Source organism: Neofelis nebulosa, chromosome 1 (assembly GCF_028018385.1).
Source record: "Neofelis nebulosa isolate mNeoNeb1 chromosome 1, mNeoNeb1.pri, whole genome shotgun sequence".
NCBI classification, from domain to species: Eukaryota; Metazoa; Chordata; class Mammalia; order Carnivora; family Felidae; genus Neofelis; species Neofelis nebulosa.
In genome coordinates, this window is record NC_080782.1 from 30,674,015 (window position 1) to 30,700,785 (window position 26,771).

At 48.8% G+C, this 26,771-nt stretch overlaps 2 protein-coding genes across 5 annotated transcripts; one reads left to right on the forward strand and one right to left on the reverse strand.

The window, feature by feature from the left end:
- On the reverse strand, positions 1 to 26,457 carry GDNF (glial cell derived neurotrophic factor). Of its 3 annotated transcripts, none has more exons than XM_058717874.1 (3): positions 25,737 to 26,457; positions 21,033 to 21,131; positions 1 to 610 (listed from the first exon to the last, which is right to left on the reverse strand). In XM_058717874.1, exons 2-3 carry the CDS (start codon positions 21,103 to 21,105, stop codon positions 126 to 128), a joined length of 558 nt encoding a protein of 185 aa, XP_058573857.1. In that variant the 5' UTR covers positions 21,106 to 21,131; positions 25,737 to 26,457; the 3' UTR covers positions 1 to 125. The 3 variants fall into 3 exon arrangements, with proteins under 3 accessions (XP_058573857.1, XP_058573848.1, XP_058573867.1); XM_058717865.1 differs by having other exon boundaries at positions 20,955 to 21,131; XM_058717884.1 differs by lacking the exons at positions 21,033 to 21,131; positions 25,737 to 26,457 and adding an exon at positions 17,746 to 18,037.
- On the forward strand, positions 21,129 to 24,262 carry LOC131504921 (uncharacterized). Of its 2 annotated transcripts, none has more exons than XM_058717847.1 (3): positions 21,129 to 21,895; positions 22,000 to 22,147; positions 22,331 to 24,262. In XM_058717847.1, exon 3 carries the CDS (start codon positions 22,907 to 22,909, stop codon positions 23,804 to 23,806), a length of 900 nt encoding a protein of 299 aa, XP_058573830.1. In that variant the 5' UTR covers positions 21,129 to 21,895; positions 22,000 to 22,147; positions 22,331 to 22,906; the 3' UTR covers positions 23,807 to 24,262. The 2 variants fall into 2 exon arrangements, with proteins under 2 accessions (XP_058573830.1, XP_058573839.1); XM_058717856.1 differs by having other exon boundaries at positions 21,129 to 21,561.
- Positions 26,458 to 26,771: the final 314 nt, after the last annotated feature.

A 26,771-nucleotide genomic window follows, 5' to 3' on the forward strand; every position in this document is an offset into this window, starting at 1 on the left:
CTCCTCCTCCTCCTCTGCCTCCTTGGTCCTCATCTTCCGTTCTGGGCAAACATTTCCTGGGAACCTTGGTCCCTTTCTTTGCACTGTAGCAGGAATGCAATACACAGCGGTCTCTGGAGCCTGAGTCAGATACATCCACACCTTTTAGCGGAATGCTTTCTTAGAATATGGTAAACCAGGTTGTCATCTAAAAACGACAGGTCATCGTCATAGGCGATGGGTCTGCAGCATGCCTGCCCGACTTTGTCACTCACCAGCCTTCTGTTTTTGGATAAGTTTTTTAATATTTTGTCGTACATTGTCTCAGCTGCATCACAGGAGCCGCTGCAGTACCTAAAAATCAGTTCCTCCTTGGTTTCGTAGCCCAAACCCAGGTCGGTGACGTTTAAATGTATCGCAGTTAAGACACAACCCCGATTTCTGCCCCTCTGGCTTCGCCGACCTTTCCCTCTGGAATTCTCCGGGTTGGCGGCCGCCGCCTGCCGATTCCGCTCTCTTCTAGGCGGCAAGGCCATTTGTTTCTCAGGTGACCTTTTCAGTCTTCTGATGGTAGCTTGAATAAAATCCATGACGTCGTCAAACTGATCAGGATAATCCTCTGGCATATTTGCTGTTCAACAAGGAAACAGAAAAGGTCACGTGAGATGACAGCGATCCTTTCAAGCAGTCTGCTACATCAAAGTGCCTCCGACAGTCAGCCAGGATGGGACCCACAGCGGAGCCGCCAGCCAGTCAGGCTCCGTAACCAGTCTTCCCCCGACAACAGACGCTAGAACGCACCCACGTCTCCACAGAAGGAAGCGTATCCAGTTAAAAGGGGAGACTAGCGTGGTGGGTGACACATTTCCTTGCAGAAAGCAAATCCTTAGAAGCGCACCTTTCATTTGCATAACAGCTGCCGTGCTGAACGAGTCTGTATTGAGGTTGCTGTGAGCAGGCTGATCCTTGAAGGCCATTTTTCACGGCTGCTAATGGAAGCTAGAGGAGTGGCTCTCAGATGTGCGTGTGGATGAGAAAGTGCGGGATGCTCACTGAAATGCAGATTCCCGGCCCTGCCCTTGGTGGAAGGTGCGGGGAGGGGGCCAAAGAATCTCCATTTTTAGTGAATTCTGATGTAGGTGACCCGCAGACCGTACTTGGAGAAGCCCTGTCTTAGAGGGCGAGGATCGGGAAGGATCCTCCACCACTGCCACTCGCATCTGCAATACGGAGCACTCTTCCCCAGAGCCCCTCCCCGACTCGACACCTCTGGGCGGCTGAGTGGGACCAGACCCATCTTGATAGAACCAGTGAAAAGCTCATGGATCCAACTGTATGTTAAAACTTCCTTAAAAACTTCCTGGCAAACAACCTACTTTTCACTGACCCAGAGACTACCGCTTCCTTGGACCAGCATGACTTAAAAAAAAAAAATACAGCAGGGGAGCCTGGGTGGCTCAGTCGGTTAAGCGTCCGACTTCGCCTCAGGTCATGATCTCACGGTTGGTGAGTTCAAGCCCCGCGCTGGACTCTGTGCTGACAGCTCAGAGCCTGGAGCCTGCTTCGGATTCTGTGTCTCCCTCTCTCTCTCTGCCCCTCCCCTGGTCACACTCTGTCTCTCTCTCTCAAAAATAAACATTAAAAAATTAAAAATATATAGTCATACTGTAAGAAGACTTTTAAATGTATCAGCAATCAATGGGGTGCTGTTTGTGGGAGAGGCGGCTTGACCCCGGGGTGGGGCCCAGCCTCTGCAGCCCCGGGATTCCCGCGGAGGACACAGGACAAGAGATGTAGTCTTCACGGAGATCACACAGAGGAATGGGGAGGCGATGCTTCTCAGATGCCTGAGACCTCTGGGTAAGAGCGTGAATTCCCAATCCCTTAGTGTTTTCTGCTCTGTTGCAGCATTTGCTTTGGCTGAGCAAGTAAGAGAAGAGGAGCTATTTGAACAATTAAATACATTTCTTTTTTTCATTAAAAAAAATTTTTTTTACATTTATTTATTTTTGAGAGACAGAGAGAGACAGAGCACAAGCAGGGGAGGGGCAGAGAGAGAGAAGGAGACACAGAATCCTAAGCAGGCTCCAGGCTCCGAGCTGACAGCACAGAGCCCGACGTGGGGCTCAAACTCACAAACCATGAGATCATGACCTGAGCTGAAGTCGGACGCTCAACCGACTGAGCCACCCAGGCACCTCAGTTAAATACATTTCTAAAAGAAGAAAGCTATTCAAACCCCTGGTTATTAGGTCCTAGACCTTTTATGCTCCCTCCATCCCAATTGTAGGTAATTGAGCATGTTTAGGGTTGTACGCAGCTTCGAAAAATACACCTCAAAATAGTTGTTCACAAGAGTGAACATGTTTTGCCAAACCATGGTAAAGTAGAGAAGGGTTACGCTGTGCCTAACCCATGGCACACTGTTTTTTCATGCACTGATTGTTAAAACAAATATCAGTATCCTATTGTGTGAACAAAATCCAGCTAAGGCGACTTAACCATGTCTACTGATCATTTGGTCAACTGAGAGACCTATATTGATCGACACTGCTCAATCTAGGTTATATAGAATATATATATTATATTATAGGATGCATTGTAATGAAAAGAGTGGAGATTGTGTGGAATCCCCAGAACACCTCATTGTCTGATATCTAAAATTTGGCTGTGGATGTCTTTGCTGCATGGAAATCACGAAGCTGCTTCCTGGTCTGAGCCCCAACATCTCTGCCTGGATTCTCACCACAGCCCCTGAACTCCTTCATGCCAGCCTTAGCCTTCAGTCTATTTTCCATTCAGCAGCCAGAGCAATAGTCCTAAAACTGTTAATGCAGGTCATGTCCCTCTCTGTTCCAAACCCTCCAAAGGCTCCCCATTTCTCTTGGAGTAAAAACAAAAGTCCACACTGGCCTAAGGCCCTACCTGACCTGGCCACCCCTTCTCCTCCAGCCTTTGTTACGTCTGACCTCATCTTCTACTTCTCTTTTCCTTTCTGCCACTTCTCTAGCCTCCCTGGCCTCCTTACCGTTCCTCACATACAGGGTTTCTCAACTTTAGCCCCACTGACATTTTGGGCAGGATCATTCTTTGCTATGGGAGGCTGTCCTCCCATGTTGTAGGATATTGAGCCGTATTCCTGGCCTCTGCCCAGGAGGTGCCAGTAGTATCCCCCCACCCTCCTCTAGACATTGCTTAATGTCCCCGGGGGCAAAATCATCGTGAGTTGAGAACCACAGATCAGACACACAGGCTAATTCCCGCATCCCCTTCACATCTCTGCCCAAATGTCATCACTACCAAGTCCTACCCTGACTTCCCTGTTTAAAATGCAATCTGTCCCCAAACCCGAATTCAGACCCTCCTCCCTTGCTTCCCCGCCCCCAACCATACAATCTTCCAACACATTGTAGGACTTATTTCTTATGTTTTTTTATTCATTGTCTGTCTCCTCTGATAGAAAGTCAACTCCAGGAGGCAGGGACCTTTGCTTGGCTTGCTCACCAATGAATCCCAAGTGCTTAAAATAGGTCTGCCCCCTGGAGGCCCTCCGTACTTTTTGAATGAATTAGGGCACTTGAAAAAAGCACAGAAGAAGGAGTCCTTAATTTTTCAAGGGGACACTTAGGCTTCAGTTGAGAACAACACCATTATGAAATAACAGGCTCCAAAGTAAACAGGAAGCCGCGATGATGCCCTGAGTGGCACCATCATTTTCCACCTGAGAGGTAAACATCCAGCTGCGAGCTGACTTTCCTTTCCAGCTTCCTGAAGCACTCAAGTGCTGTCTCTCAATATCCACCTCATTCTGAGCCTGGGAAATGGCTCGTGCTCCGTGGGACGGATACCTTCCCAGGGTCTGGCGTGGAAGGGTACTCTGAGTTTGTCATTTCCTCTGAACCACTTTCTAGCTGACTTCCTTAGGAAGTTTTCTCTTCTCCTTAAAACACAAAAACCTTGAAATCACTCTGGTTTAAAGAAACCAGAGTTTCTTATTTTGAAAAAGGAGCTGCTGACACTGTTTGCGATTTTTTTTCAAGAAGAAGTTTTGATGAGGAAATGAGGTTTAGTTGTGCTCAGTTTCAAAAAACCATGCTTGTACAGGAATCCGAACTTCTAAAATTGATATATTAGGGGTGATTAATCAAAGTACAAAAAAAGTCTTCGTGTTCCCCCCAAAGACTCTTTGCTTTACAAAAGGACCCACATGAGGGTCCCCCTTCCCAATCCTGCGCTCCATTCAAGAATTCCTGAATGGATCAGTAACTTAAGAACCTGGGGACACAGAAAGTTAAAATCGCTTAGGAATCAACTGAAGGTTAATCAGAAATGAGGACGAAACATTACTAAAATTTTAACCTAAACTCATGGGAAAACATTTGAGTTGCAAAAGTTCAACTTATACTGGTTTAGAGACTTATTAATTTATGTAACAATAAATTACATAATTTTATACCACTGGAGTTATATATAATAACAATTTGAATCAGTATATATAATGTTCTTATTTATTGCCTGATACTTTCAAAGTTCCCCCAAAACCTTTTCCTTCCTTTTTATGACATCTTGACTGCATGGCTTTGTCCACTGGTTTTGTCCGCCAGATAAAATGCAGAACACCTTAGTTAAATTTGAATTTCAGGTTAATAGCAGATAAATTTTTAGTATAAGCAGTCCTAAATAATGTTTGCGACATACTTATACTTTGTGATGAGAACATTTAGTCCCTTGATTTGATATTCGACCTGGCTTTTTCAGGGTGATGAGTGTAGCAGTGTGAATGTACCAATCACCCATGCTTTTGGACGAGGTGGTGAACAGATCATTGATCCTGAATTAAAAGGCTTCCAGGAACCTGGAAAGCAGTCAATAAATGTTCAATGTTACACCAAAGGGTATAGCTAATAAGAATTTCTCATTTGATGGGAAAATCTCCCTCATACCTTATTGTTAATGTGGAAATATTTATTGAAGCCCCAGGTTCAGGGTGGAGGCGATTCTTATCGAGTCGAAGGGTTCTTATTTTCCCCTTCTCTTTTTCCTTTCTTTTCCTTCTTGAAAAATAGAGCAAAAAATAAATATTCATCTTGCAAGTCTTACATGGATATGAATTTTAGAAACCAGAAAAAGCCAGAGAACAACTAGGCCTGTCTCTTCCAACTAAATTACTAACTCCAGGCGTGTTGATGCTGAGTTCACTTATAGAGAGGTGCCTTAATTTATCAACACTAGGCATTTTGGGGGCATAAGGAGCCATACGCCTCACCGCGCCTGTCCTTAGAAATTCTGCAGAGCCTCGAACGCAGCCCCGGCAGACCCACAGCTGCCTGTATCTTCCAAGAATTCATGTCACTGAGGAGAAACAGAGGGGCTGGGATTTGGATTAGTTCTCTAGATTAAAACTTAATAGCATATCAGTTTCTCCTTCCTCCTATAAAGGGCTTGGCAGAACGTCTGCTACACAAATAGCCTTCATTAGTATTAACTTTGATAGTAAAGTATTTGCAAACCACAAAAGAGGAGCATCATTTAAAAAAAAAAAAAACTAGGTCAAACACTTGCTCATTTCCCAGACACAGTTGGAGGATGTATCTGGGAAAAACAGGTCCATCTAAAAGCTAACGTTTTTAAAAAATCAAGATGTTCAAATGCATTTAAGTGATCCTTCAGTATGCAACCACATATTCTGGCATTATTCTCTTTAAAATACTTTAACTTTGATGTGTCCTTTGTATAAACAGTGTTATTTAAACAAATGAGACCCTGTACTGGGGCATAATTCTGGGAATAAACCATTCAGAGTGAGACTTTGCCTCCCTCGATTATGGGGAAAATATAGTAAAGTCACCTCAGGAACAAAGGACTGGGATGTTGCCTGTTTTGTAAAGGCAGTTGAGTTTTTATAGAAACAACGGTAAGGCCTCAGAGTAGTCCTTGTAATAGGCTACCTAAAAAGTACATAATTCAAAACATTATCTGAGTTGAGTAGGCATTGAATAGACAAAGCAGTCTCCTAAACGTTAGATTTCTCTTAAAAACACTACAGGCTATTAACTATATTTTAATCAAAGAGGTCATTTTATATTCCTATCGAGTTGTGTCCTCAGCCCAGGGGCCTAAGCCAGCCTTCATTCAGCCTGTCTTGAACCCATGGGCCCCAAAGGAAGGCAGCACAAAGTTATCTATGAAGCAGTGAGGAGATAACGCCTCACCCGGAGTAGCAATGGGCTCTGAGAATGGAGGGAAGGTCTCTGAGGCTCCCAGAATAAAGGGGGCTGGCTCTTAGAACCCACAGTACCTCCTCTTAGAGGAGCTGTCTTCAGGGCCAAGTAAGCCTCAGGGATGCAGGGGCCCAGCAAGAAGGCCCAACTATTTCTTGCTCTGGGGAGGACCAGCTTCTGTACGTAACTGTAAAGCACCCAGCTTCTATGGACTAGAAGGGCAAGGGTTAATACACTGAGGTGAGCTGCCGCTTCAGCCAAGGCGGGGGCGCCACACAGGTGGGGGGCGCATCTGGAACCAGTGCCCGAATGGCTTTGCTCCAGGTGGTGCCCTGTTCCCGTACGAGGCCACGGAAGGCCAAGCCTGGGGCTGCTGAGTGCTGGGCAGTCTGTCCTCCCATGCAGAGCCTCTCCTGAAAGGCTGTCCACAGATGGGACACAAGGGGAAAAACCCCTGCGGGTGGGAATATTTAATCTGATATTCTTTACCCACCTGTGCACCCAGTAAAGTACAAACTGCCCCGCAGTTTCATATGTATATGAAAAACAGAAGTTCCATCTATCCGCACACATATATACATACATATCTGTATGTATGCACATGCGCACATGTGTGTTTACATGAAAAGAATCAGCCTGGTTGATTAACTTCTCAAGAAAATTCCCAACTAATGTCATTCCTTAGAATGCATTTTTTTACTTTTCTTTAAAAAATTTTTTTAAAAATATTTATTCATTTTTGAGGGAGAGAGGAAGAGAGATTGAGTGCAAGCAGAGAAGGGGCAGAGAGACAGAGAGGGAAGACAGAGGATCCAAGCAGGCTCTGCACTGTCAGCACAGAGCACGATGTGGGGCTCGAACTCATGAACTGTGAGATTATGACCTGAGCCAAAGTCGGACGCTTAACCAGCTAAGTCACCCAGGCATCCCTGTTTTTACTTTTCAATAAGATACAAACATGATTTTCGTCACTAACACCGAAATGTTATAAGAACCACATGGTGGAGTCTTAGCTTTAAAATTCCTCACAGTACAAAATTTCATCATTCTATATTTAAAATAACTTCCTTGATGCACTTAAAAATATTACCAATATAAAGGTAGGAAGGATGCTTACTTTCACACAATGTTAACTTTAAGGCCAACAACATCCCTGCAAGGCTAAAGTAGAGATTGCATATTATCTAACCTTACAGATCAGGAAACTGAAGCTTAGAGAAGATTAAAAAAAAAACCAAAAAACATGGGGCGCCTGGGTGGCGCAGTCGGTTGGGCGTCCGACTTCAGCCAGGTCACGATCTCGCGGTCCGTGAGTTTGAGCCCCGCGTCAGGCTCTGGGCTGATGGCTCAGAGCCTGGAGCCTGTTTCCGATTCTGTGTCTCCCTCTCTCTCTGCCCCTCCCCCATTCATGCTATGTCTCTCTCTGTCCCAAAAATAAATAAAAAAAAAAAAAACGTTGAAAAAAAAAAAAAAAAAAAAAAAAAAAAAACCAAAAAACAAAAAACCCACAATCCTCGTAAATGTGAACTCAGTTGGTTTAGTTTTTATTTTTTTTTTTTCAACGTTTTTTTTTTTTTTTTTTTTTTTTTTTTTTTTTATTTATTTTTGGGACAGAGAGAGACAGAGCATGAACGGGGGAGGGGCAGAGAGAGAGGGAGACACAGAATCGGAAACAGGCTCCAGGCTCCGAGCCATCAGCCCAGAGCCTGACGCGGGGCTCGAACTCACGGACCGTGAGATCGTGACCTGGCTGAAGTCGGACGCTTAACCGACTGCGCCACCCAGGCGCCCCTAGTTTTTAAAGCTCAACCTGTTCTAGGGTCCCAGGCCACCTATTTGTTTTTAAGTAAAAATTCTACTACCATGCAGCTTTTCAAGTCTTGAGGCATGTGGCAATTTACTCTGGAGCAAGTGCAAAATTATGCTGATTTCACCTGTACACATTTACCAAATTCAGAACAAGAAGTGAGATACCGACTTTTGTTGGAAAATCCAGTACGAACTGAGTTACATGAAGGAGATTCTAAAGTTAGGCTGCCCTGAGCCACAGGATACAGTAAACTGTCTCTGAAAACGGAAAAGCCATGCCTTTCAGGGGCATCTCCCATGCCCTGGTTCTTGCATATCACTCTAAGGCAGATCTGGCAATTTCCCAATTAAAACCGGAAAACCAGCAGCCAAGGGTGGTGGCATGGCAGCTTCAGACAGAGAGGCCCCATCTCCGGAAACTTCTCAAACTCACTCTGGCACCAAATGATGAGGCTCTCGCTGTAGAGCCTGGAATTACAGTCTGGGGTCAGTCCCTGACCTTGGACTCGTGACCTTGGACTAGTTGTTTAGCCCTTCTGAGGTTAATGAGACCTTCTCTGTCCACTCTCTCCCCAAGTGCTAAAACCCTAACATGCAGGCAGTCTAGGTCTTGGTGGGGAATTCATTTTGGGTCAACCCTGTTAGGGAGAGGCCTGCCTCTGGCTGATGCCTCAGGACCATTCTGCTCAGGGCCCCACAAAACCCCGAGGGAGGTATTTTATAAGACCAGCGCTCTGACTCCTGAGCTGTGGGGCCTTCTCCTTCCATGGGAGGTATTTTAGGTTCTAGCGTTCTCAACCTTTTCGGTTTACCTCTTGCCTAAAGAGGTGAACTGTCTCCTCTCGTGGGAGGCATCCTTACACCTCAGTATGTATCTGTAAAGGTAGGGATGGAGCCGATGACTTCTGAGGGGACACAGCACACCAGTATGCTGTCATCCTTCTGTCCCCATCAGCTGATAGTCAAACGCTACACTTGCCATTTTCTTAAAATCTCATTTTTATCCATTTCTGCTTTCGCTGCTTCAAGCACGTTTGGGTCATACCCGGCTGATGATTCCAAGGCTAGAATCGCCCACGGTAACTGCTACCAAATGCATCATAGATCCAGCTTGTCTTGGAAGCTGTTGCCTGTTGTTCTTATTTGCCCCTCAGTGACCTCTGAAATGTGTGGTGTTAGTCCACGAGAATGTTCCAGTTCTCTGGAGAGTTCTACAGCGTTTTGTCATCTGCTATTTATAAGCGTTGATTTTATTCACTTATTTGAATTAATTAAAAATAAAAAGTCTACAGGTCACTAAGCCCCAGAATGCTGATGACCGTCCTTGCTTTCCTATACCGGGCAGAGTATTCACCCAGTGTGAGACGGGCTGTCCTAGCTATTGGGTACTCTTGGGTTACCTTCAAGAGGAGTCTATGGCAGCTCTTTCCCAAAGAACAATCAGCAGTTGTGGCAATTTACTAAGTCATTGTGACCACTGCCTGAGCTACCAGTGCATTCTCTCCGTGACCCGTGGTTTGTTGACAAGAAGGCATGACACGGGTTTATTTGAAAAGTATTTGCGTTATAAAAACACCAGTGTTTTGTTGTTCAAAAAAGCATTTCTGGATCCTCTCAAGGCAGAAGAAAAAGACCAACTAGAATGCAAACCATTTCAGAGACTAGGAAAAGGAGCCTCGGGTACACTTTTAAAAGCCACTTTGCTTTTCAAAATGCCATTTTATTCACTATCTCCACCTACTCTGACCAGCATTGCACACGAGTATTAGTTATACTATCTTGAATTTTTACCTTACAGCTTAACTAAGAAAACTTGTCATGAGTGTAATGGAAATTATTCCGTGAATACAAATAGCCAAAAAACCTCACTCAGGAGGAGACGGACAGTATATCATTTTGCTATCCAGATTCTGATTGCCCTGTTCTGATTTCCACCTATGTGGTCCATGCTTTTATTACAGTTATGTTAATAATTTTACAGTAATACAGCATGGCTCCCCTGGGGTGAAAATGTCCATTCTCCTGCTTTTAAGTCACAAACACACCCCATAGGGTGTCCATTTGTTAACTAATCCATGAACGCCTGGTGTGAGCTAAAAGCACTCCATAGTCAGCAGTAAACGCCCCATGCTAACAAGCACACACCATGAGCTCGGCTATTGCCTTTATAAAAAATTTATGGGAAGGGTGAGAAAGTGACCCAATAAAATCAAGTGCGCAAAAAGTCAATTGAAAACATAATCCCTTATGGTGTTATCAGAGGCAGGGTGGTTTTTTTGAGGGGAAACTCGAAAGGAACCTGGAAGCAAAGGACCCTTGGCTTCTTCCTTCCCACAAAGCCCTGCCTGAAGCCAGCGCAGCAGAATGTTCCAGGGTTCTGCATCCTACTTCCCTCAGCCCTCCCCAGGGGCCGTGGGTAAGAGGAATATGCTGAGGGTCTGAGGGACATGGGCACGAAGAGGAGGGATAAAGAGAAGATGAAAGGAAAATAAAGGGGGTGAAAGAAAAGTGTTCTCAATCATCTGGGCCAGTTCCACAGATTCCTGTAGTCAGATATGAGGAGAGACTTTCTACCCCCCAGTGAATGAATTTACTGGCATCTCAAAGACTCCTCATGAAATCAGCTATACCTATCATTCAACAATGATTGGCATTTACAAAATCCCAACACCTGACTTTTCTCTTCCTGACATAGCCAGAGGGGTCAGATAGGAGTGTCTTGGGCTGGCAGGAGGGGACCTGGGGGTGTGTGGTCACAAGAGTGAGTTCTGGACTCGGGCTGCCCTTGGTCCAGAGTCTGGCTGAGTTGCTTAACCCTGCGGAGTCCCAATTTCCCCTTAAAATGGGGATAGTCCCATCTTTACCACAACGGAACAGAGTTTTCTGCTCAGTGCCTGAAAGCATTTAACCAATGGGGTCTGAAGTCCATATGGTTGCCCGTGACAATTCTTCAGTGACACCTACACGGGGGCAGCAGTGTGAAGATCAACTCTGCCTGTCTGCACAAAGCCAGATTAGCCCGAAGGAGGTGCAGACACTGTCCCTTGTTAGTCTGGTCTAGTGTGTTCCCCAGAACAGAGGGCCTGGAGCCCCAGCAGAGCGGTCTGAGGTCTGGGTGCGGAGGGAGCAGGTGCTGTTTGTGCTGCTGCTTCTGTGCTCCCCAGAAATGCCCGAAAACTAACCACACAAACACCCACTGAGTTCACAGCCCACGAATGGTATTTTTGTGTCCACTATGGGTATGGGTCCATGTTTTCACACTGAGCAGGCAGGTGTCCTGCTGAGGGCACACGAAAACTTTCTACAGGTTAAAGGAATCAGTTTCCGGGGTGCTGCATCCTGAAATCAGCCTACGAACGCTCCTGTGGCGGGTTCTCTTTTCCCACGTCCCCTCCTACGATCAGCCTTCCACCTCAGTGAGAGAGGTGCACTTCCTGCCCATCTCACTCATTTCACTGGGAAGCCCCGTCCAGGGGATGAAAGCTGCAGGTGCCATGTGAGGACAGTTCAGGCACGCGTGGCTCTTTGGGGCACACTGGGATCGGGTGGCTCCTGACATGAGGACACACCATCACAAACTTAGTCCCAGGATGTTTACCTGGATCTCATAACGTGGAAACAATCACAGAAATCCACACTGAAGGGCAGTCTGCAAAATAGCAGGCAAGACATCAGATCTTTTCAAAACTGTCAATGTCATGGTTAAAAAAAAAAAAAAGCTTCAGAGCTATTCTAATGGAGAATAAAGAAATATGATAATCAAACGCAATTTTTGATCCTTGATTAAGGAGAACAAACTATAAAGGACATTATTGTCACAACTGGGGAAATCTGAATATGGGTTATCTATTGGATAGCAGTATTATTAAACTTCCTGAGACTGATAACTGAACTGTGGTTATATAAGGTCAAGTCCTCGTGCTTAGAAGGTATGTGCCGAATATTTGATGTTATGTTTGCAACTAATTCTCAAGGAAAAAAAAATGTTTCTCAAAAAAAAAAAAAAAAAAAAAGCAAAATGCTAAGAGGTCAGTCTTGGTAAAGGATACATGGGTGTTAATTGTATTGTGAACTATGTACTCTGAAGTCCCATACGAATAAACCAAGATATTCTGAAGTGGGTGGTTCCATATTTCCTTCTGGCCAGGCACTCACAGCAAGGCTCTGGGCTTTATCTGTCTGTCCATCCACCCATCTGTCTATTCATCACCTAATTAGGATCCAGAAGTGTAATGGTTGTCAGGGATATACATTAACATGTGTCTTTAAACTGAAAATGAAGTCATATCTTTTCTGACCCAAAAGTCAATTAATCTGGGCTGTAGTTTGATGGTTTTCCACGCACTGAATCAACTAAATTTGCAGCTCCAAGATTTCGCCAATCCCCTGGAAATTATATCTGGTACAACTATTAAGCTTGTGATTAAAAAATTATAGATATCATCTCAGAACTGCACAATAGTTTTCACCATTCTTTCTGCAGGTTTACAAACAAAAAAGTTTGAAGATTTTTAAAACCATGCCTTTCCAGGGGCACCTGGGTGGCTCAGTCAGTTAAACATCCAATTCTTGACTTTAGCTCAGGTCATGATCTCGAAGTTGGGGAGTTCGAGCCCCACGTCGGGCTCCACGCTGACAGGGTGGAGCCTGCCTGGGATTCTCTGCCTCTCTTTCTCTTTCTTAAGATAAATACATAAACATTAAAAACAAAACAAAACACCTTTCTACCTCCATTACCTTATTAAGGTCATGCCAAAGTGGGTTTTGTCTCTACTGAGCTAACTGGTCAATTCCCAGTGGTGACCCAAGCTCGGCCTGTGCAGATCCATTTATTCCCGCTGTGGCGATCACTCTGGTGCTTGTGCAGTCACCTGTGGCTTCCCATGTGAATGTCCCCTTTCCCTGGGCAAAATGGGAGTGATCTGAGAATGAGTGCCTCCCAGAAGGCCTCCCGAATGCTGCCAGCCTATCAAACATTCGAGCAGATCTCACTGTCCCCAAATGTTCAGGAGCCTGCTCTCACTGCAACAAACATCAGGGATATAGAAGTACGTACAGAAATTCACGTATCCCTCCTTAAAAGCTTCTGGTCTGGATTTCAAAGTAGCTATTAATAATATGAGCCTAGGCCGGCTGCTACCCAAATGGAAATTAAACAAACAAAAAAAGGCTTAAAGATAAAGGTAATTTAATATTCCCTGCTTCTGTTAGCTTGCTCTTTTGATTTTCTTGAAAAATCTGTGTTTCAGGGTTAGTGAATGTATTTTTAGCAAGCCAGTGTTTGTGTTTTCTCAGTCTACTAATACGGGAACACAGTCTGTGTTAAGCCAAGAAATACTGGCTTTGAGACCAGAAGTCTGAGGTCTAAATTTTGGTGTCATCACTTACTAGATTTGTGACCTTGAGCAGGTCTCTGGGTCTCATTTCTTATTCTGTAAAATGGGGATAAAAGTATCTCCTCCTTTCCAGTAGAGCTCAAACTTCCTTAATTTTAGCATAAGCTATAAAACTTACTCGCTAAAAACGGAGTTGACCACGTGGATAGCTAAGAAGCACTATGGCACTAGCTTTATTATTCAGCTTGTAGTTGTAGTTATTCACTTACTGGAGGATTAGTAAACTGTGTCTATGCCTAGAAACTTTTTACAAATGAGGGCACGATACTGCAAAATGAAAACTACACCTATGCCACCGACTCCACTCGTGAGCGGCCTGTGTACCTGAGTCACTTCTGCAGCAAGAAGTTCAGCACAATCCCACTCCCAGCCACCTGCCTACTTGAGAGGCTCCAGGGGTGCCCTGCTGCCATCAAAAACAGAGAACCCCTGGGGCACCTGGGTGGCTCAGTTGGTAAAGCATAAGATTCTTGGTTTAGGCTTAGGTCAGGATCTCGTGGTTTGTGGGTCTGAGGCCCACATCAGGTTCCACGCTGTCACCGTCAGCGTGAAGCCTGCTTGGGATTCTCTCTCTCTCCCTCTCTCTGTGTCCCTCCCCCACTCGTATTGTCTCCCTCCCCCCGCCAAATAAATAAACTTAAAAAAAAAAAGCAAACCCCTTCTTCTCCAGGATTTTACAGCATCTCATAATCCGGGTATCACCTACGGAGATATCCTAAATTTCACACCACTTCCTGCCACCTGTTCGCAGCACTTGGCGACTGGTCTGGCCTCCTCCTTGTATTCACCACCTGCCCCTTCCCCATATCATAGTCATAAATTTGCCTATGCTTCTCCCGAGTCTGGAATGTGCCTTTTTTCCCTTTCCCCTCCCTTCCTAATACCCATCTTTCAAGTATGAGCTCAAATCCTCACTCTTCCCTGAATCCTTTCCTGCTATGATCTCTAAATCCCAGTGACCTCATTGCTAGGAATTCTTACCATGACCTCAGCTAATGTAAAGCCCTTGGTAGACATATCTATCTGTCTGATAATCCGCCCACCCACCCATCTGCCTGTCCATTGTGTGTAACTAGATCATGAGCTGTTTAAATTCACAATTTTGTGTTTTTGAAGCCACACAACACCTAGCACATTAAAGATATTTAAGACTTACTTCTTGATTGAGCTCAAGTGATTGATTAAATAAGTGTTTTAATTGAATGAAGGTGCTATGGACCATTAAGGGCTAAATAAATAAAGATGAAAGGGATGTTAGGGGGAGAAAAGCCCTTTTATTTTTGTATCAGTGAAAGCAGAATCTTTTAAGCATAATTCTTAGGCTGTTGGGTCAGCTGAAGGTCCTAAGATTGGCCAACCCAAATTAAGCCTGAAATAGGTTTCACTAAATGGCAACAGTTTGATATAGGTCTCCAGACTGGGGCCAGAGTGAGATACTGGTCTCAGATCTCAAGTGAGGAATCTGTGCTTCCTAAAAGGGTCTGACATGCAATTTATTGATTTCAGGAGCCTCATCCCAAGGGGCAGGGCCCCTTTCCAGCTTGGGAAGTTAATTTATTATAGTACGGCTCATTCATACAGCCAGTAAAGCAAGAAAAAGCAATAGGTAGATGCTGCTTATTTATTCCAAATTCTATATCCCATAACATTAGATTTGAAACTTAACATTTAACCAGCTTCTAGAAGCTTCCTTTGCTGGATAACAATGGGCTGAACATTTACTAAATTTCACTGAAAGTTTTTTGCTGGGTTTCTGAACCAAATTAAAATAAGCATTTTTAAATTAAATATCCAGGGGCGCCTGGGTGGCGCAGTCGGTTAAGCATCCGACTTCAGCCAGGTCACGATCTCGCGGTCCGTGAGTTCGAGCCAGGTCACGATCTCGCGGTCCGTGAGTTCAGGCTCTGGGCTGATGGCTCGGAGCCTGGAGCCTGTTTCCGATTCTGTGTCTCCCTCTCTCTCTGCCCCTCCCCCGTTCATGCTCTGTCTCTCTCTGTCCCAAAAATAAATAAAAAACGTTGAAAAAAAAATTTTTAAAAAAATTAAATATCCAACAGGGATCACTTAAAACAGAAATACTCAATATAGGTAGCCTCCAAATCACAGTCCCTCCCCCTCGGCCCCCATCATTTACACAAGGGTCTGTCTGCCTTCTTGCAGTGGGGCAGGAGGGTCACCCTAACATGCCCATGGGAAGCTGGTGGGAAAAATTTCACAGAAACTACATGGGCTCAGAAAATGAGGAAGAGAAGGAGGTGTGAAGTCCAGGAGGAGCCAGGGAGCCTGACCCGGGGTGGGGGGGGGGGGCGGGTGTGGTGGTGGAATTCCAGGCAAGGCTACCCTGACTAGTGCTGACCAAATGATGACTTCAGGGCCCAAAAGAGCCTGCCTGTAAGGCTTGCATTTCTTTCACTGTGCTTACTATGTTGTGCTACTTGAAATTCCACCATTCAGAGCAATGTCTTGGCAGAGGCTGAAAAGGAAGGGGGAGGCCAGAAAAAGGCGTTCACTGGGCTGTTGGAAGGAGGAAGATGGCGACTAACAACGGCAATACTTATGGGGCATGGGTTTTACAGTGCATTATCTTGTTTAACTCCCATCGCAGCCCCTGAGACGGTTTTAATACTGTCCCCGTTTTCCAGATGAGGAAACTGAGGTTTAAGAGAAAAGCAATAGCTGGTTATGTGCCCAGGCTGGGATCCAAACCCTAGTCTGATCTGACTGTGTGAAGTGCCACTATGCCTGTTGAAATTCCCTGATTTCTTGCTCTGTGCCCTCTTTCTGCAGATTATGGGACTGACACCCCAGGAAGAGGCTCTAGCCTAATATTGTGAATTATATTTTAGCTATATTATGGTTTATACCTACATTTGTGTGGTCCAGCCCAGGCTTGATTTATAAGATTGTTTTCATAGAAAATTTTGTCACTTGCTACCAAACTGGTGGAATATAATCCCATCATATTACCATAAATTGTGCACTACCTATAATTATAATTTAACAAATGCTCACTGTTTCTTCTACTTGGCTTCTAGGCACACAAAAAGTCCACTGTCCTAGCCCAAGGCAGTTCATGTTTAGTTTTGGTTTACAATACTGCTTAAGCGTACCACACTATACATCTACTAGGATAGTATGTGCCGTGAAGGCAGAGACTTTTGTCTATTATATGTACCAGGGATTTCCTAGCACCTAGGACAGTGCCTGGCACCTGTAGGCAGACATTATTTGTTGAACAAATAAATGTTTTTAGATCACAAATTTTATTTTATTTTTTATTTTTTTAATGTTTATTTTTGAGAGAGACAGAGAGATACAGCAGGGGCAGGGAGGGGCAGAGAGAGAGAGAGAGAGAGAGAGAATCTGAAGCAGGCTCTAGGCTCTGAGCTGTCAGCACAGAGCCCGACATGGTGCTCAAACCCAGGAACTGCGAGATCATGACCTGAGCCGAAGTCAGACGCTCAAGCAACTGAGCCACCCAGGCGCCCCTAGATTGCAAATTTTAAAATCACATGCACTTTCTGCTTTTGCTTGTGAAACACAAAGCTGTCATATACAGCCAAGATCCAGCATACATGACGATTAACGAACCTTTAATAAATTCAGACAACCTTGTGCAACGGGGTTTTAGTCACTAGTTGAAGACCTTCCTCCCTAGGTAGCAAAACCAAAAGCTCTGCATCTCAGTGGTTTGGGGAAACTCTGGTCCCAGTGTCTGCAGACTGCCACCCATCGTGGTGGAACTCTGGCACTCTGGACACGCTGCTTTCCCCTGAGGACCACAAGGGGTTAACTTTCAGCCCTACAATGCTGACATCTGCTAATTTCACCTTCTTTTTCACCTCCTAGGTTCCTCAAGCCTGCTCTAATCACCCTTTGAAGAAGATACTGACAGAAAACAAAAGAAAAAGATAGCTGAAGGGAAAAGTCTTGGATGCCCCAAAGGGAAAACCACAAGTCCTTGAGTTTAGACAAGTTCGTAGTTGCTACAGGAGGTAGCCACAGCCCGTTTACTAGACAGCCAACCTACATAGAACCTCAGGAGTGAGTGCATGCAGTCCAGCCCCCTTTGAACAGAGTGGCTGTTAAGGTGGTACGAAAGTGCCTTTGCTCAATCACTGAGTCACAAGCATTTGAAAACAAGAGGGGCGATTTTCGAATGAAATGAGTGACTTAATGTTTTCTACATAAGCCTTAACCAGTTGCACGGTGTAGAGTGCAAGATATAAATGTCAGCACAGTGACAGGGGCATGCTGACTCTGGTTGAGTGTTCGAAGTCTGCACATTGTCATTATTCTGCCTTCCCTGCACTGACAGCTTGCTACCGAATTGAACATACCTGGAAAGAAGTCAACTTGGCTTACAATGCAGCTCAGTTTCTCTTTGGAATGTTTCCGTTTCAAATGTCCTCTAGGATCTACTGGGTCTTGCCATAGATAAAACAGAATTGGGTGTGTTCTGCTGGTTCAAATGTAAATACAGTAGTAGGAATCTTGTCCAGTGATGACTCAGCATCAGTTTTGGAAAAGGGAAGTAATGTCCCTTCTCCCACCAGTCCTATGCACACCGCACCCTGCCCTAATCAGTGGGATTATGCTACCTTGCTTGCTTTGTTACTGGTTGTATCTTACATGGGGCACAGGTTTTCTTTTTTTTTTTTTAATTTTTTTTTCAACGTTTTTCATTTATTTTTGGGACAGAGAGAGACAGAGCATGAACGGGGGAGGGGCAGAGAGAGAGGGAGACACAGAATCGGAAACAGGCTCCAGGCTCTGAGCCATCAGCCCAGAGCCTGACGCGGGGCTCGAACTCACGGACCGCGAGATCGTGACCTGGCTGAAGTCGAACGCTTAACCGACTGCGCCACCCAGGCGCCCCAGGGGCACAGGTTTTCTTAGAGTATTATCAAATCATAGGGATTCAACCCTGACTGCACAATAGAGTTACCTGGGGGACATCTAAATCTCCAAATGCCCAAGCCACACCCCAAACCAATTAAGTCAGAATCTCTCAGGGTGAGGTCCAGCATCAGTAAGCCATTAAAGATCCCCAGGGGATTCCAATGAGGTGGGGGGAGGGGGGGTGTCTCTCCTCCTGAGTCTTTACCCAGAGGACAGGGCAGGAACATGAAGGCTAAGGGGACAAAATCTCATATCCATTGGCGTTTGGGAGTGGAAAGGCCTCCCTTTATGGCATGGTTGTAAACTTCACTGAGGTCTAAAGTAAGTAAGTAACTTGTCCAAAGTCAGAATTAGTTGAAAGCAGAGCCAGCATTAAATAAGCTGAGGTAGACATGATACTAATATGCTAATTAAATTTCCATGAATTAATCAGCTTCATAATCAGGCCCAGTCATATTTCTCCTGAACATCCTGGCTAGAGAACTATTATCTAACACTGTGTTCCTGTTCCTCTGGCCTAGGCTGTTTGAGTGAATGAAAAGCCGCTTACTCAGCTCTCATGGGTACTATTCTGAAGACAATGGCACTAAGGGGCATTTTATCCAACGTTTTTTTTTTTTTTTTAATTTATTTTTGGGACAGAGAGAGACAGAGCATGAACGGGGGAGGGGCAGAGAGAGAGGGAGACACAGAATCGGAAACAGGCTCCAGGCTCCGAGCCGTCAGCCCAGAGCCTGACGCGGGGCTCGAACTCACGGACCGCGAGATCGTGACCTGGCTGAAGTCGGACGCTTAACCGACTGCGCCACCCAGGCGCCCCAGGGGCATTTTAAATTTAAGTTTCTGTTGGAGAAACATTTATATACACTAAAGTAGAAATTCATGGTTGAAACCGAAGCCTTTAAAAATAGGTTTATACACGGGCGCCTGAGTGGTTCGGTTGGTTAATTATCCGACTCTTGGTTTCAGCTCAGGTCATGGTCTCACAGTTGGTGGGACTGAGCCCAGAGTGGGGCTCTGGGCTGACAATGCAGAGCCTGCTTCGGATTTTCTCTCCCTCTCTCTGCCTCTCCCTCACTTGTGCTCTCTCTCTTTCAAAAATAAATAAGTTTGGGGCGCCTGGGTGGCTCAGTCGGTTAAGTGGCCGACTTCGGCTCGGGTCATGATCTCACGGTCCGTGAGTTCGAGCCCTGTGTCGGGCTCTGTGCTGACAGCTCAGAGCCTGGAGCCTGTTTCAGATTCTGCGTCTCCCTCTCTCTGACCCTTCCCCGTTCATGCTCTGTCTCTCTCTGTCTCAAAAATAAATAAACGTTAAAAAAAATAAAAAAAAACAAAAATAAATAAATTTTAGAAAAAAAATAGGTTTATACAACTAACTGACAGAAACTCTTGGAACAGTTACTTTAATTTCAAGGGATCAACGATGTTCTTTTCCTAACCCCAAGTCACTCCTGAAGTCTTAATTTGCCTTAAAAAATGCACTTTTCCCCCCTTTCCTTGGGACTTCTGGAAGAAGATGCTTTTATTGTTGTAATTAAGCATAAAACGAGCACATCACGTTTCCTGCACTGTTTTTAGCTCAAGGCCACTAGGTTTGGGGGACTCTTTAGCATACAACTGACTTGCCCCGGGGGGCTGCTTCCGTTGTGCACTTGACTTCAGTTTAAGTGCAAAATAGCTAGAGGGAGTAGCCAGGGTGACATCCAGGCTACAGCTCACCATTGCTTTATATCGGGGTTGTGTCAAATTTTCTACTGCTACCTCTGTTACCTACATACTTCCCCAATAACCTCTAACTTGTAATGTATGCACATACCTTGCTTTAAGCAACAGATAAACTTCTGAAGAGCAGAGGGTAAATTATATCAAATCATAGTTGACATGCCCTAATAGAGTGCTATCTAAAACATTTTTGAGGGGGAAATCACAGTTATTTATTTATTTATTTATCTATCTATCTAGTCTTTTCTTAAGAGTTAATATTGTCGCGTGTGCAGTGAACTACAGCTTTTTTTCCCCCTAGTCCTAGCTAGCACTCTTCACCGTTCAGTCTTTCTAGAACCGGAACTTTTCTGAACAGATTTGACACTACCCAGATGCTTGTTCTGGAAATCGAGGCCCTTCTGTGTTGTCTCTGACTCTGGCTTGGCCTTGGAAAAACCTCAGCCTCTTCCCTTGCAAGGGCAGTTTAGGATGGAAATGCAATTGTTTTCAGAATTCGGCACAGCCAGGCACACCCAAACAGATAAAGGGCTTTGGAAGAAAGAAAGAAAGAAAAAAAAAAAAAAGAAAAAAAGAAAAAAAAAGGGAGTGTGTCTGCAGGATGGGGACGCTGAGAAAAGGGGAAGGCTGTGTTGGTTTCCTATGGTGGTGGTAGTGGTAGCGAAAATATCTGTTCATCGCAACGCTAAACGGACAGCATAAACATTTGATACCCCCTGTGCTGGACGAACCAGCACGCGTCATATAACGACCAGGCGTCGGGGCCTTTGGGCGGCAACCGGCAACCACACCCTGGGAGGGGGCTTCCGCGCGGGCGTGGGAGGCCGTACAGCAGTCCCTGCCAGCTTGGGGTGCGTGCGGGCGGCGGGTGGGGGTGCGTGGGGGACCGCCGGCGGCCCCCCCGCGGGGAGGGAACGGTTCTTACAGTCACTGCTCAGCGCGAAGGGCGCGCGGCGGCGGCCGAGGGAGCGGTCTTCGGCGGGCGCCTCGGGAGGCCTCTTACCGGCGGGCAGCGGGAAGGCGGACGCGGTGTGGAGCAGCACCAGGCAGACAGCCACGACATCCCATAACTTCATCTTAGAGTCCCGTCCGGCGGCGGCACCTGCACGGGCGGGGAAGAGGACCGGCGAGTGCGCGTTAGGCCGGGACGCCCGGGACGCGGCATCCCGGCGGGTCCTGGTGCCCCCCTTCAAACTCGTCACCGCCCTCCTCCCGGACGGCTGCAGTCCAGCGGTTCCTTGGGCATCCCGCGCCCTCCTTCCAAGTCCCGTCTGCGTCCCAGGCGCGGCTGGCTCTCCACATCCAATCTATCTACAACTGCCCTTCTCTTCTGCTACTGGATCCGGGGGTCAGATTTCCCAGCGGGGCCGCCGCCCCTGCTCGTACCAACACGACGACAGCACGATACCTGGCCAACACGACGAAACCAGTACTGGCGTCCCCACCTCCCCATTCCCTGGGAACGACGAGGCAGCGGCCACCCTGCATCCTCAGCCCCAGTTAGAGACCGCCCCACCTTCCCGGCAGCTCCCGTAGGTCCAGGGAACCAGCCTTCCACCCAAGCAATCGGCCAGCTTTTCATTTTAGGAATAAAATCAAGGTCCCTCTGCCCGGGGTCCTGATCCTGCTGACAGGGGCAGGCCTGGTGGCCCCACTCACTCCACCCCAGCGCTTCATTACTCACACTTATTTATGGAAGTATTTTGTTGCTGGACAAGAAGTTAGTAGGGACTTGGAGAATTTTGGCCTGAACGGGAATACCTGCGTTATGTTATTTCCCAAAGCATCAACTCAGTTTAAATTATTTCTTCCACCTTTTAAGTTATGAACATTAAACAACGTATGAAAGACCTAGAGGAGCATAAAGTAAGCGCTCAATAAATGCCCCAACATTGCTGTTAGGTTGCATTTGTCTTGAGAATTTTAATCCTTCGTGGTATACCCTAACACGCTCTATTTTATTTTTGCAGTTTTGCGAGATTCTGGCCCCAAATCCCTTCACCTCCCAGAGGAGTCTCGAGATCCTCGTGCCCCTCTCACGGTCACTCCGAGACAATTGTACGCCGCCTCTGACGCTGCGGAGGCGCACGGGCACTCGAAGGCCTAGACCACGAAAGGGTGCGGAGTTGGGGCTCAGTTCTCAGGGACCGGGGTTGCGTTTGGCCTACCAGGCCACAACAGCCCTAGAAAGGCGGACTGCGCAATCGCAGTTGGGGGCGGGCTAGAAAAAGGCACTGTCAACTCGGGGCTTGCCCCACCCAATCAGGAGGTGGAGGGGACCCAGTGTCTTCCCAATGCCAGGGTTCCAGTTTCCAAGGGAATTCTCAAGTGGGAACTACGAGATTCATGCAACTGATTATCCCCTCTCCTCCAAATACGATTCTAAGGAAAATCTCCTTGAACTTTTCCCATGGGAGAGAGCAAGACGGTTTCCAGGTAAAAGCTGAAACTTCGGCCTGACATCTTTCTATACGTTCCCAGGCTTACCCGCCTCCCTTCCAGCAGCCCTACCCCCATCTCCACCCAGAACTCCCGCCCAGATTCCCTTGCAGGCCACCCGGGGAAGCGTTTAATTCGGTCTCCACCTCCCACCGCTGCGGAGACGAATGCATTTTCCATCCCTCGGGAGTCTGTTCGCTAAGCAACTGTGGGGCTCGGGGCGTTTGTAGAGGCTGGGAACTCCAGGCAACCTGTAGCTCCGGGCATCTCATGCCGCACTGGCTGGTTTACAAACCCGGGGGGAAAGGTCTGGGTTCTGGCGCAGCGGCCCAGGCAACACTGCACCCACGCCGTGCAAAATGAGCGCACAGAGAGGAATGGGGGGACGCGAGGCTTCCCGCCCCCTCGCCCCGGTGCCAGCTCCAGGATGCGTGCGAAATGGCTGGCGGCCCTGAGGAGCAGGGAGCCGCGGGGTTAATGCGCCATTCCAAATCGAGGTGCCCGCCAGCAGGAAGCGACAGAGGCACCAGATTTCCCTTCCGCATTAAGAGGGTTTTTCCTTTTTTCCCTGCTTGGCCGACGGAGAGCTTTTTAAATTGGACGTGGAGATCCTCAATTAAAAGTGTGGAGAAGTTGGCAAAAGAGGAAACAGTGGAAAAGTCCCCGCTTGGCCAGAGGAGGCTCCCGGCTCCCATTCCCGCCCGCGGCCGGGTGCGGCGCAGGCCCGGAAAGCACGCTCCCACCTCCCCCGCGACAGGGAGGCGCATTCTTCCCTCGGAGCATCGCCGGGGCCGGCTCTACTCGGAGCGGCTCTTTAGTTCCCGGTATCTGCTGGGCGAAGGAAGAGGCGAGGGGGTTGGGCCCTCAGCACACACAGCGATCTACTGGGACGCTTTTCTCAGAGCCCATCTGGGCCCCCCAACTCACCCCTCCTCCCCCCCCCCCCCCCCGCCCCTTCCCTGTTTGTCCCCTAACCGCTTTCTCAAAGCACAGCTGCGGGACGTGTTTCCGCCTGCAACCAGCCGCCTTTGCTATGCGCGCGAATTGCTTAACGCGCTGCCTGCCACGTGCGGTAACCACGCTTTCCTCCCGAAGTCGGCTCCACCAGGTGCCCCCGCACCCATTTTTGTACCCCACAGGACGCCTTCCCTCTGCGCCCCGGACCATCGCGGCCCGCAGGGAAAGGGCGCGTCACAGGCGCCCGCACCGGTGGTCCCCAGGCCCGCGGCGGAAAGGGCGCCCTGGAGAGCCGCAGTGCCGGCAAAAGCCGCGGCTCACGGTGGGGCGCTTCTGGGTTCCCAGCACCAGGGGGCACCAGAAACCGTCCGAGTCCTGTAGTGCCCACACGAAAGAGGCTGCGTCGTCTTTTTAAGTATAAAACCGGTGAACAAGCACCTCCCTCCCTCATTCCCCCTAATACCAAATTACTCCCGAAAATTCCGGATGTGTTCACCAGTGTGCCTGCTCTTCAGGCTCCGACCCTTCATCCTCTCCCCAGTTTTCCCCTTCCCACCTCACCTGAGCTGGTGTCTCAGTAACCTTTTAGAATTCCCCCTCCCCCAATTCCCCGCATCATTGTGATAGCTTCCTCGGGGGCGAGTGCCTCCGCCGCCCGTGCCCCCGGGCCTTCCTTTGTCTGGCAGGCTGGGAGGTTTGTTTGGGCATTGCCTTCAAGATCCAGGGCTCCGGGAGAGAAAAGGGAGGCGGGGAGGTGGGGGGCGTGCTGTAACTCCGAGTTTTCTTTTTGGGGTAGGGACACAAGTTGCTGAAAGATGTATTGCTTTTCTTAAGTGTGCCTCGTGTCCTAGCCTGACGGAGAACTTATTTCCCCCTAACTGTTGGGCCCAAGACCAGGGGAAAGAAAAAGGAGGGACGTTTTCTGCGTGCAGTCTGGGGAGAGGTCTCTCTGTAAGGGGCCCGAGGCCATATTCCGGGGGTAGGGGGGACGGCCGAAACCCTTTCGGCAGTGGGCTGGGACGCTGCGGGCTCCCTGGGCATCTGACACTTGTTGAAAAGGCGACCCTGTCCCAAACCCCGCCAAACCGAAGGTGTGGCTAAACAGGGCGCTAGAGTTGGTCCGGGCCGGGCGGAAGCCCAGCGGCTCCTACTTTGAGGTGGAGGAAGGAAGAGGTGCGTGCGTGAAGTTGGAAGCTGCATTTCTTCCTCGGAATACTTTAAATGTACATTCAAAGTACTGTGGAGTACGCTCGAGCACACCGGCGGCAGCGGCCGGAAGAGTTGTGTTTGTCCCCGCCAATGAGCAAAAATGTTGGGAGCAATGGGTTGGGCAGCACCCCCCTCCCCACCCGGGCGCGCGCGTCGGCTCTGCGGGCGGGTTTGCCACAGCCAAAACTAGGGAGGCGCCAGGAGGCTGGGGGTTCCGGTAAAAGGCCACACCACTCCCCGATGAGGGTTCGTTTTCACCGGGTGGGTCTGGTAAACCAAGCCACGGCTCAATCAGCCCAGAGGTGCAAGGTAATGGTGGAGGGTGTTATTGGGGAGGTGGCACAGTACAGGAAAAAAAGGTCACTAAAATAACTTCGATGGCCTGGCGGAGACATTGAAGAGTTTCAAGAAACTGTTGGAGGCGGAGACTCAAGTCCTGGACTGTCCAGGCAGCCCCTCTCCTAACCTCGACGGGCATGGTTAGTTGGGGTTGCGGGGATTATCAAAGTGCAAGCAATCGGGTTCAGAAAAGGGCGAGGAATGTAGCTTTGCAAGACAGCGCCCTGGAAGAGGCTAGCCCGCTATTTTTACGTTCTCAGCACCTTTGCAGCAGTCCCTTCCACGGTGTGCGCCTTCCCTCGGAACAGACCCAAATAAGCTCAATAGTAAGTTATACTCCAGACTATGGTATCTCTGCAGCTGCACGTCCAGAGAGGACACTTTGTGGTCGCGGTGGGTTCAAAGATGACCCCAAACCCGCACCGTCCTGGGACTTGACAGAAGAGCACCCCACCGAGTCGGGGAGGGAAACTGACCCTCTCGGGCATTCCGGGGGTCCACAGGCATCGGGCACCAGCGCTCTTTGCCCACGTGGAAAGCCAACGGCATCTCTGCAAGGCCAGCCCCTCTCCTGTTCAACTTCTCTCTCTCCTCTATCCTCCCGGCGCCTCGGTTCCATATAGTCTTTCCTCTTTCCAATGTTACCGCCTGCTCTGGGGTCCGGCCGCGCCCCCTCTGTCTTCCGCGCCCTGCAGGCCGCCGCGCCCTCCGGCGACTCAGGAGCCACCCGCCCCTTGCACCCCCGGCCCGCTCCCCCACTCACCTCGGATCCGGTCCCCGCAGACCCCCAGTTGGACATTAACTCCAGGAGCCCCGAGTCCCAGCCAGGAGCCCCATCCGGGCCAAGGGCAGGAGCGCAGAGCCCCGCCCAACAGGTCAGGGGCACGAGTTCGAAATCCTGGGGCAGCGAGGGCGCGCTGGAGGCGGCAGCCAAGGCTCCCGCCGCCGCCGCCTCGAGAAGGGCGAGGGATGCCGACAGCTCCTCCGCCGATGCCCTGCACCCCCAGAAACCGAGGTCCGAGCAGCCGCCGCTGCCTTGGGGGGAGGGGGGGGTGACACGGCTGCGCGCGCCGCGCTCTTGGCCGGGGCTGCGCGGGCCCGGGGCGCGGCGGGCGGCTCAGCGGCGGCGGCAGCGCTCTGCGCCTTCTCGGGGCGCAGCGCTTGGTAGCACGAGATGGGCCGGGCTGATGCTGCCGCCGGAGCTGAGGTCTGGCCTGGAAATCCGAACGAGACACCACGTCAACCGGCGCGGGGAGTCCCGTGAAGACATGAGGGCGCCAGGAGCGCAGGCTGGTCCTTGAGAACCCCGGGCCGGGGGGCCGGGTGGGGGAGGGGAGGCGCGGGGCCCCGGGAGGGGAGGGGTGGGGAGGCGGTTGTGAGGGAGCGAAAGGAGAGCAGCGAGGCGGCGCCCGAGCTCCCGAGGAGAGGGCTCGGGGTGCGAGTGGGTGACGCGAGGCGCTCCTCCCCGGGGTGCAGGGAGAGCGCGCTCAGCGCGTGGAGACGCTGCCGGGCTCGCGTCTCCTCCTTGCCGGGTAGATCCGGAGGAATGCGGAGCTCTGAGCAGTCCAACCGAAGGGGGCAATCTGAACTTGACCGCGGCGCCCGCGCCGGGCTATGCCCCCGCGCCCCGCGCTGTGAGGGAGAGCGCTCCGTCGGGTGGAGGGCTACACTGGGCTTTCCTCGCGCCTGTCGAAGGCTTTCCTTTCTTCCCGGGGATCTAGCCCTCTCGCTTTTCTGCGAGGCAGAAGGCAGCGGGGATGAGAGGAGCTGCTTGCTGGAGTCCTCCTAGCACTACGAA

Excerpts from the sequence above, each read along its gene's own strand:
- GDNF (XM_058717865.1), bottom strand. The coding sequence starts at position 21,105 with ATGAAGTTATGGGATGTCGTGGCTGTCTGCCTGGTGCTGCTCCACACC. Across the intron at positions 611-20,954 it reads CTTCGCGCTGAGCAGTGACT|CAAATATGCCAGAGGATTAT; the intron begins GTAAGAACCGTT and ends CTTGTTGAACAG.
- LOC131504921 (XM_058717847.1), top strand. The coding sequence starts at position 22,907 with ATGGCTGGCGGCCCTGAGGAGCAGGGAGCCGCGGGGTTAATGCGCCAT.